This window comes from Phaethon aethereus (assembly GCF_964289735.1).
Source record: "Phaethon aethereus genome assembly, chromosome: 5".
Lineage (NCBI taxonomy): Eukaryota > Metazoa > Chordata > Aves > Phaethontiformes > Phaethontidae > Phaethon > Phaethon aethereus.
Genome location: NC_138579.1, coordinates 3,283,494 through 3,294,013, shown reverse-complemented (window position 1 = coordinate 3,294,013; position 10,520 = coordinate 3,283,494). Strand labels below are relative to the sequence as shown.

General features: G+C 52.6%; 1 protein-coding gene across 1 annotated transcript; it reads left to right on the top strand.

Moving 5' to 3' along the window:
* Positions 1-610: 610 nt before the first annotated feature.
* RPS29 (ribosomal protein S29) lies at positions 611-1,142 on the top strand. The gene is made up of 3 exons (XM_081999848.1): positions 611-693; positions 837-936; positions 1,022-1,142. The coding sequence occupies exons 1-3, from the start codon at positions 632-634 to the stop codon at positions 1,028-1,030; spliced, it is 171 nt and encodes a 56-aa protein (XP_081855974.1). The 5' UTR covers positions 611-631; the 3' UTR covers positions 1,031-1,142.
* Positions 1,143-10,520: the final 9,378 nt, after the last annotated feature.

The following is a 10,520-nucleotide window of genomic DNA, read 5'->3' as shown; positions in this document are numbered from 1 at the left end:
GTCAGCCAGCAGGAGGCGGTAGCGTGCGGGGGGTGCGGCGGCTCGCGGAGGGGCAAAAGTCGTGTGCGGGGACGGGCAAAAGTCGTGTGCGGGTCGCGGGCAAAAGGAGCCCGCGTCTCTCTGTATTGCCCAGGCTACACTGCAGTGGCTATTCACAGGCGCGATCCCGCTACTGACCGGCACGGGAGCTTTGACCTGCTCCGTCTCCGACCTGGGCCGGTTCACCCCTCCTTAGTCAACCTGGTGTGCCCCGGCTCCCCGAGGCTCACCATATTGATGCCGGCCTTAGCGCGGACGCCCGCTCGGCATAGCGCACTGCAGCCCAGAACTCCTGGGCTCAAGCGATCCGGCGGGCTCAGCCTCCCGAGTAGCTGGGACTACAGGCACGCGCCACCGCGCCCGGCGCTCAGTAGGTTGCGCTGCCGCCCCTACTGCCATCACACCGCTGACGTCACAGCGCGGAGGGGAGGGGGAGCGGAGCCGCTTTGCGCAGGCGCCGCCCTCACCCGCGCTTGCTTCCTCGCCCTGCCGAGCGGGCGCGCCGCGGTGCAGGCTGGGATGCGGGGCAGCGTTGATTAGAGCATGCGCGGAGCGCCATCTTCTTTTCGCAGCTAGGCGCGCAGCAGGCAGCATGGGCCACCAGCAGCTCTACTGGAGCCACCCCAGAAAGTTCGGCCAGGGCTCCCGCTCCTGGTCAGTGCGCGCCCTGGGGGCCGTGCGGGTGGCAGTTGGGCTCTCTGGGCTGCCACAGTTGCCTCACTCCATCCCTCCTTTCCCCTCTATCCCCCGCCGCCATTATCTGCCCTGACCGGCCTTGCTGTCTTCTCCCTTCACAGCCGCGTATGTTCCAACCGCCACGGCCTCATCCGCAAGTACGGTCTGAACATGTGCCGGCAGTGCTTCCGCCAGTATGCTAAGGATATCGGCTTTATTAAGGTGAGCGCCAGCACCGGGGCTGTGCGGGAGGGGCGGGTGTGCCGTTTCCTCGCTGACACCTCTCGCCTTTCATGCTCTCTTGCAGCTGGACTGAGCGCCGGGAGGATGAGGCTGTTGCCAGAAGTTCCTGGGGCTTCCCTGGGCCTCCCCGACACATCTACAGTGTCTCAGCACAACCCTAATTAATAAATAGTCTCCCTGCCCTACTGAAGTGTGTGTATGTGCTTTTTGTAAAGGTTCTAATGGCTATAGGGCTTCTACTCCTTCCCGGAGGGATGGGTGCTGCACTGGGGATAGGCCTAAATGAGCCTGCTTTGGGGCCCTCAGCTTTCCCACACAAAACCATGTGGGTTCAAGAGTGCTGATGCTTGTATGATGCCACTGAGCCTTCAGGTGTGCACACAGAGCAGTGGAATGGTCCACTTAAAGTGACTAGCAGGTGAATGGCAGGCTGTCTGCTGGAGTAGTGCCAGACTGGCTTGGGTTAGGTACTGGTAAATGCTGCACTTGCTAACATAGCAAATAGTGATGTTGCACCAAGTGGAGTGCGTATGGGTAAGGATGAGGGGGAAGGCCAGTGAGGCAGATGTCTTGCTGGGAGTCTGTTACAGACAGGAACTAGCTGGATGGCTGAGCCCAGAGAGTTGTGAACGGCGTTAAATCTGGCTGGCAGCCGGTCACAAGCGGTGTTCCCCAGGGCTCGGTTCTGGGGCCGGTCTTGTTCAATATCTTTATAGATGATCTGGATGAGGGAATCGAGTGCTCCTTCAGTAAGTTTGCAGATGACACCAAGTTGGGTGGAAGTGTTGATCTGCTGGAGGGTAGGAGGGCTCTGCAGAGGGATCTGGACAGGCTGGATCGATGGGCAGAGGTCAACTGTATGAGGTTCAACAAGGCCAAGTGCAGGGTCCTGCACTTGGGTCACAACAACCCCATGCAACACTACAGGCTTGGGGAGGAGCGGCTGGAGAGCTGCCCAGCAGAAAAGGACCTGGGGGTGCTGGTTGACAGCTGGCTGAACATGAGCTGGCAGTGTGCCCAGATGGCCAAGAAGGCCAACAGCGTCCTGGCCTGTATCAGCACTCGTGTGGCCAGCAGGAGTAGGGAAGTGATTGTGCCCCTGTACTCGGCACTGGTGAGGCCGCACCTTGAATCCTGTGTTCAGTTTTGGGCCCCTCACTACAAGAAGGACGCTGAGGTGCTGGAGCGTGTCCAGAGAAGGGCAATGAAGCTTGATCCGTGTTCAAGTTTGATGAGGAGTGACTGAGGGAACTGGGGTTGTTTAGTCTGGAGAAGAGGAGGCTGAGGGGAGACCTTATCACTCTCTACAACTACCTGAAAGGGGGTTGTGGCAACGAGGGCGCTGGTCTCTTCTCCCAAGTAACCAGCGATAGGATGAGAGGAAATGGCCTCCAGTTGCACCAGAGGAGGTTTAGATTGGATATTAGGAAAAAATTCTTCACCGAGAGGGTGGTCAGGCATTGGCACAGGCTGCCCAGGGAGGTGGTGGTGTCGCCATCTCTGGAAGTGTTCAAAAAATGTGTGAAAGAGGCACTTCAAGACATGGTTTAGGGGACATGGTGGTGCTGGATTAATGGTTGGACTTGATGATCTGGAAGGTCCTTTCCAACCTAGTGATTCTGTGATTCTGGTGCAGAGCTATTCCTCAAACTTTGTGCCCAAATCTTCCTCACTTGTTAGAAGGTCTAGTGCTTCAGGGTGTGGGAACCTGTGGGGAAAATCACAACTGATGGTAAAATGAGACAAGGTAATGGCATTCTGGGCCAGTGGCAGCCTTTGGGCAGGCAGATGCCTGCTGAAGCCCATGTGTGGTGGGCTGTGCAGTCAGAGCCTCCTCACTTCCTCTAAAGGAACTGAATTAATACAGTTGGAGCCACATACCTCTTCCACTTCATCTGGCATTTTCTGAGATTTCCAACCACTTATAGGCTGTGATGTGGTAGGGCTGAAGAGAGTTGAGCAAAGAAGCACTTGTCAAGTGTGCCAAAGGCCTGGAGTCAGGCTTTCCAATTCCCTCTAAGGGGATTAAAAGTGTTGGGGTGCTGCTCTGCTGTTGAGACTGGTTTTGGAGCAGCTCTGTGTGAGGTTACCGACTAGGTGAATGTTTTGATGATGCCTGACATGGCAAATGAGCTGATCCCTTCCAGCTGACCACCCTATGTCTGGCTTGGGACCCCCCTAGCCTTTTTTTTTCTCTTGTCCCACGCATTATTAAATGTAGCTGAACAAGACGGGTAGTGTTGAGGAGTGAATGGGAACAAACTCAGATGCTGGTCTAGTTGTTGGAGTGTTTCTTCTGTGTGGTGGTAAAGCCTCCCTTGAGGTAGAGGGCACTGTCCCCTCGTCCTTGTCCTCACTGAACTGAAAGCGTGGCCATACCTTCCTGTCGCAGAGCTTGTTCTGGTTTCCACAGCGATGGAAGCGGCGGTGTAACGGATCCTGTGGACATGAGGTGAGCGCTGAGTTGCCAGAAGCAGGCAGGCGTGCCTGACGTCACAGGTTTTGGCCTTCAATGAGTGTTAATGTCAAAATTCCTGTGAGGAACCTCGGGACACGCAGCCGCTGAGCAGGGATTTGGAGTGTGTGTACAGCAAAAGCTGAAGGGCTGTGGGGATAACGCTGTGGGTCGGTGGTAACAGCATGGAGCTCAGTGAGCTGCTTTTTCCCCAGCTGTCCGGATAAACGTGTGCTGAGCTGTATGCTGCTGTGGTCAGTAGGTGACAGTGGTTTAGGAACTACCTGAAACTAATTTAATAGAACATGGAAAAATACTTGCTAAGTAACACAAAACAATTGTGAAAATGTGAGTTGAAGGAGCTGGGTTACTACCTACTTCTGGGGAAAAGTGTGCTATTATTGCCCTAAGAGCTGCTGCCGTAGCTTCACTGCAAGGGGGTTAAACCTGCACCTTGCTACAGGGAAGGGACAGCTAATCCTGGGTTACAATAAGGTACATTGGTAGTTAAAGCCTGATACAAAAATTAAAAGGTAACTGTGGGGCTGTATTGTTCGGAGGCTTTCCCTCTTCCCTTTGCCTTGAGGCAATGACAGACTGGACAGATTTCTGCGAGGGTTTCTGCCTTCTAACGCACCGGTTCTGAAAATGCCGTGCAGACCACAGTGTGTGCAAGCTGCTGAGCAGCCTGGTGTGCCTGCTGTAGCCTGGGAGGATGACAGCGAGCAAGCAGTTCCTTCTTGCTGCTCCTGCGACCAAAGACAGCCCTGTGTGACGCACATGGGTGCGGATTTGGGGTCGCTTGGGGAGCTCTGGCTGGTGCTGATCCAGGTTTGGTGCTGGACTGGGGAAGGGTCAGCCTTGCTGGGGCTGGAGGATGCTGTTGATCCTGTAAGAGAAATGGTTAAATCCCTGGTTCCTATCCGGAAACTCTTCAGTGTAAAGGTGAGCTTCTACACCAAATGATAAAAAGATTTGGTTCCTCTGATGATTGTTTTTGTTTGTTTGTTTTCCCCCAGTTTACACAGAGAGGTGAATCCTATGGGGGGTTCTGAAAAATCAGAAAACACTAATTCCCTTTCTAGCCAATTACTGATATTTTTTTTTGTTGGGGGGACACTCACTGGGGCACAGTAAGTCTTTTGTTCTTAAGTGTTATGTTAACCCATGCTACAATTAGAAAGATTTGTTCTTTTCCAAGGAAGTGAGTGAATCGGACAGCTTTGCTGGCTGCTCCTGATCCCCAGCAGAGCACGGGGGGCTGTGGTGCAACAGCTGGTCTCAGCAGCTGATGTGAATTGCTGCGGATGCTGCTGGGGAACCGCAGAGGCGGAGGAGCTGGTAGTACTTCGTTAAGCTGTTGCTTGGGCTTGATGAGGATAACTGGGCAGAAGCATGAAATGCAAGGAGTGGATGTGATGCCGGCTTTGTATTGGAGAGCTTTGAGCTTCTTACCCTCCTGTGAGGAGGGTGTGATCCACACACGGCGTTGTGCGGTGCCTCTCCCCGCTGCGGGGGCGGTTGCATGTGTGTTAATAACCTGGCCGTGTCCAGAGAAGTGAATTCCTGCTGAGTGCTGGGCCGTGCTCTCGGAGGCAGTGTGCTGACATCGGGGAGAAATCGGATGACTTGCACCCAGGGTTTGTGTTGGAGATGGTAGGTGGCTGCAGTTGCCAACACCTGAACCAGTCATGCCTCCTCTTACTACGAAAGATGCTTCTCATTTTTACTCCACACCCTTTTCATATATCTCTTAATAACTGACCGTAGTGTAAAATTTCAGTGAAACACAAAATCAGTCAAGATGCAAAATGGGAGGGGAGGGTCTTTGCAACCTGCACTGCTGGAGTCTGCACAGATCCGTGTTCAACTTGCCTCCTGCTACCTGTCAGAGGAGCACAGCTGCGCTCCTGGTGCTTCCTGGTGGGAAATGTCTGTGTGGTTCCTGTCCCCACCAATGTGTTGGTGACGGGGGATGCCCCCGTGCTGGGTCCCAGCCTGAGAGCTTTGCAGATGGCAGCAGTATCAGAATTATTTGGACACTCAGAGCTGCAAAGAGACATTTGAGTCTGGGAGGCAGTTGTGGATATCTGTCCCTCTTTCCTGAGCAAAATTTCTTTCTGATGGTAAAATGGCTTTGGGGCACCTTCTGTCCCTGCCCCGGGTGGGTGCTGGTGCAGGGCAGTGAATTGTGCTGCTCTGAAGCAGCTGAGGATCTGGTACCACGAGCCAAGTGCCAGAGCACCTGCGTTATCTGCATGATGGAAAATGTTAACAACAAAAAAAATTCTTTGTACCAAATATCTAGGGATAGCAATTGAAAAGCAGCTTCCTACTTGAAAAAAAAGCTAAAATATGTTTTTGAATTACTTTGTACATATTAAAATACCTGAATTGTTACCTTGTAATTTTGTAAACGCTTTAAATGTTCTTGCCTTTTCCCTATTCTATTGCTCCCGTATTCTAAGTCTAGTGGGAGGGTGGTGTAGTACAAACTGTAATGCCTTTTTACTTTATTGCTGCCTTAACTAGGTATTTATTGCCCAATATACAATGAAGAATAGGTGTCAAAATCTTGAATTTCCTGAGCTCATTGTGAAAATTGCATTTTGTTTCCTCCTAAAGCTGATGGTTACAGAGACTGAAGGTGCACAAATGTGAAGCTCAGACTTATTTGGAAGCAAAATGATTTATGAAGAGCTGCTGATTCCCCTAAAGAACAGGTAAAATCAAAATACTCTTCAAGGACTTTGCATTACTAGCGAACAACTAATACATGTTTTCCTGTAGGGAAATAATGTTGCCTATTTGGAGTCAAGTAAAAGATACCGATGCCTTAGCTTTTCAAGAGATGAACCTCTAATTGGTGAATTAGACTTTATAGTGGATTTGGACTGTCAAAAAACCACTAAATTGCATTGGATTGTGCACCAGATAAAATCTATGATTGTCAGAGACTCCAGGAGGGATTTGCAAGGCTTTGGGTAAAACAGTGGCTTTTAAACTCATCTTTATGCTGTAAAAATGAATCTGCCTGACATACTCGGATGGAAAGAAGTGTAATTCCTTCAGGTGCGCTGTGGCAGCACGGGTGCCTGCACCTCCTGACGACCCTCCTGCGGGCAGAGGTGGTCTCTGGCGGGCTGAGATCTGGTTTATTGTAGCAGGTGGCTTGTGGGACCAGGCTGGGGGTGATCTTCAGGCTGTTTTCCTCCTTGCAGCATCTCGAGGTGAGTGCCCGGCCCAGCAAGGTGGATCCCCGTCACCTGGGTCGGGATCTGGCTCCGTGCCCTTCTGCAAGCTGCTCCTCTGCCACGGGGTTCAGTTCCCCAGCCGTGAAACTGCGGTAACGCTTTCTGCACCGTGAGATGTGTTGAAGCAGGGACAAGCAGCTTGTCCAGGGATGTGGATATTCCCAATATTGACATTACTGAATTCCTGCAAGGAGCAAGCTCCACCTGGGGCGGCTCGGAGGCTGCTCCAACATGTGTCCGTGATGCTCGGAGCGGACTACGCTGACCTTAAAACTGTTCATCATTCCAGCCCCAAGCTGAGGGAAAGGGACCTGGGAGTCTGAGAAGAACCAGGCTATTTGGCCGTGGTCGCTTTGAGCAGGCGCAGGGTGGGAGCTGCTGCTCCAAATGCAGCTTTCAGAGTGCCCCGGGCTCTCGTGTTGGTCAGGCAGCTTGAGGGTCAACCAGGAAAGGTGCAAGGGGTGTGGGTGTCTGGTCCAGGCGTGGGATGTGGTTGCTGCCCACATGGAGGTGCTGTGGACATGTTCCTCTGTGATGTGCCAGTGGGTCACCCCACGCCGCCTCTGCAGGTTACCGGTGATGGCACTTAGTGATGCTCTGGTGTGACGCCGGACGGGCTTTCTCCAAGAGTGACTCTGGGCAGGGTCTTACCCCAGACTCTCCATCCACCCACCCGGCGGTCTGTGCCGGGCAGAGGCTCGTGGCCAGAGTACAGATTTCCAACCCCAGAGGCTGGGGGGTTTCTGCCGTCGCCGGATCCGCGCGGCTTCAGCGTGTCAGGCTGAGCCATGTGCGCGAGAAAACCCAGCCTGGCAGTCTGTGTCTGAGCGCAGAAGCTAGATGGCACAGTCCGCCCGCGGTTTCACCGTCGTCGTGAGGGCTTGGGAGCGACGCAGACCTGCGGCGTGGTGTGCCTGAGCGGCCGTGTCCAGAAATACCTGGCTTTTCTTGGTACGCCGTAGCAGGCAGGGAGTTTGTCCTGCGGCTGCCCTGTGCTGGCTTTCGAGAAATCTCTGTGTTTTGCGTCCTTGCTACTGCACCAGTGCGGGACGGCAGGATCGGGGCACCGTCCACGGCTCTGCTCGTTTCCTTGCTCCTGCTCAGGTCCTCTGTGACCGTGGTGGTGTCACAGGTATGACATCAGAACCAAAATTCCAGTTCTCACCTTCTGTTTTTTGCTTTTTTTTTTTTTTTCCCCAGCTTCACTGCCAGCCTCGTGCTCTGGTCCTGCACATGCTGTCATTTTGGAGAGAAAGCTTAAAAACATACCCAAAGCAGGAAAATGCTGTTTATCCCTGGTCAGGTCATCACTTTCTCCAGCTTAATGCTGAGCTCATCTGCTGCTTCACAAGGTTGTGCAGAGCTATCCCCATCTGAACTTGAGGGCATTTATTTATAAACATATTTTGGAAAAGTCTAGCTTGCATCTATGCGTCACTTAATGTGGCTAAAAGCTATGTGGAGCACTCGGATGATGTTCTCTGCTTGGGGGGGAGCATCGCTCCTGCGCCTGCGTCCGGCCGTAACTCGGCTAGCGCTGAAGCCACAGCGGATTTTGGTAAAACAGACAGATTTCTCACCTCTGATTTCTGCGGGTGGCCAACACCAAACAGGGTAAAATCCGCAGGCAGGCTCCGCAGCGATGCTGACGTATCGCAGGCTCCCAATTTACAGTTTTGTTTGCTCCTTTGGCACAGTCCTCTGCCAGATCTGCCCCATCCCAGCGCCTGGACGAGCCCTCCCGGCGCGCAGGGGTGCAGCACCCGCCGCGCTGCCCGTGCAGCCGCTCTTCTGCTCCGAGTGTTTAATAATGTGGAGACATGAACATCTAGAAAACCCCAGGCAGATGGAATTTAGCTGGCTGTGTGGTGAGCAGAAGTGCTTCTAAATAAAATATTTTCAAAGCCTGGCGTTAGGCATCAGTGGCGCTCCAATTCGCGCTGCTTGTTGGGAGTGTGTGTTCATTGCAGACAATGTTTATTTATGGCGTGTAAAAATCTATTTCAATCAAATAATTTCCATAACTGAATATTTATGCCAACATCCACTGAATGCTCCTTGACTAAACTGAAAGCTATTTATTCAGTTATAAATGTTTACTTGCTTAGTGTTAAAACTGCTTTAAACAAACTTAAAAATTAAATTGATGTCTTCCCTGTTAGCAGGATTTCCACTGTATTCTAGACGTCAGCTTGCTGAGCAATATGTAATATTTTATTATAATTTCAGCTCAAATAGCCTCTGTGTATTTATACCCTCTAATGGCACTGATGCTCGGAGTGCTGCCTAGACGAGCAACAGAGCTGCTGCCATTCTCAAATATCTCAGTCTTACGAGGCCAGATCAGTTAAAATAGCACTTTATTGCACCAAATGTTCAGTGTTAAGTCTTAAATAATATAATATTGTGCTGAGTAAACTCCAGGTTGCTGCCTCATTGTTGATAGTGGAGTCCAGGAGCCTCTTGTAATTAGGACAAATCTGGAAGCGTGAGAGTTTGGAAAAAGTATTTATGTCCTGAGGGAGCACGTTGTATTTGCAGTTTGTGAAGCAGATGATTTTGTACGCCTTGAAGGGAAACCCGCACGTCTTCCATGTGTAATTCCCGTGGGACAGGCAGCACCGGGGTCGGTGGGTGATCCGCAGCCACTGTGGCACGTTGTGCCGTTAATCACACGGTGGCTGAAAATCGCCCAGAGGCAGAGCATCGCCCTGCGCTCGCGCGCGCGTCCCCACCCGTGACTTCCCAGGTGAGCTCTTCTCAGGCTGTGAAGCCCTTGTTGGGACCTGCTGGGGGCTGTTTTGGACGTGGACGTGGAAACATGGGCATGCACCATGTTTCTTCTTAATTTTTGAGCATCAGGGAAGGAGGTAGGTCGCAGCAGCAATAAAAATCATGTCTTCTGCATTTGCAGAGGAGTTGCATCCAGCTCAGGTCTGTGATTTTGAAAGAAAAAAGAAAAAGAGAAAGGCTTTGTGGGGGGCAGAAAGGGGAGCTGAGGGGTGCAGCGGTGACCACTTGGGCTCTGTCATGGGGAAAAATAACTTGGGCCACTTCCCCGCCGTGATAAGGGGTCCTGCAGGGACGGGGGACAGAGCGGTGTTGGCTCAACCCGGTGCGCAGCCAGAGCCGCATCCCCCTGGGATGGAGGCAAGTGGCCATGTTGGGTCACCAGCCAGTCCTGCCTGTCCCACCCCAGCCAGGACACGGCCACCACCGGCTGGTGACAGGCTCTGTGCAGAGCAGGCTTGAAGGCCCAACGCTGATACCCACGTTGCTGAGCAGGACTGAGCTATTTAATTACTTGTAGGATACAAAATGAGTTATTCCTTATCTTGCATGGCTTGAGGAGCTGAAGCTGCCTCTCCTCTCCCTCTGTGGAGCTTCAGCTGTCTGGCTTTATCCCACAGCCGTGTCGAGTCGCTGCCTTTGCAGCCTGTGGATTTTTATCATTTTCTTCTGGTGCCAGATCGAAAGCGGCTTGTCGGGTGGTGGCGGTGGCTTAAAGTTAATATTTCGTCAGAGTAAAGGCGCGTGGGAGCAAGGGGCCCTCTTTTGCTGCACTGACAGCTCGTGCTTGTGTTGAGTAAAACAAGTCCAAAACCTCTGGTGTGGTGCTTCCCCCAAGCCCTCTGCCGGGAGGGGCTCGTGGGTGAGCTCTGCAAGGGGAAACCGGTGCCGAAGCCGGGGCTTTCTTGGATGCGATCCGACAAGGAGTGTAGCTGAAGTCCTGCCGCTGGTTAAAGCTTCACGCTTTGCGGTGGGGGCTTTGCTCGCTCGTCACGGTCTCCTTGCCGTGCTCTGCCGTGCTCTTCCCCATCCTCCTCCTCCTCCTGTACATGCAGTAACTCTGC

What these genes read in the sequence shown, in the direction of transcription:
- RPS29 (XM_081999848.1), top strand. Translation starts at nt 632, where the DNA reads ATGGGCCACCAGCAGCTCTACTGGAGCCACCCCAGAAAGTTCGGCCAG. An exon ending in GGCCAGGGCTCCCGCTCCTG is followed by an intron (nt 694 to 836) that starts GTCAGTGCGCGC and finishes CTCCCTTCACAG; the next exon opens with CCGCGTATGTTCCAACCGCC.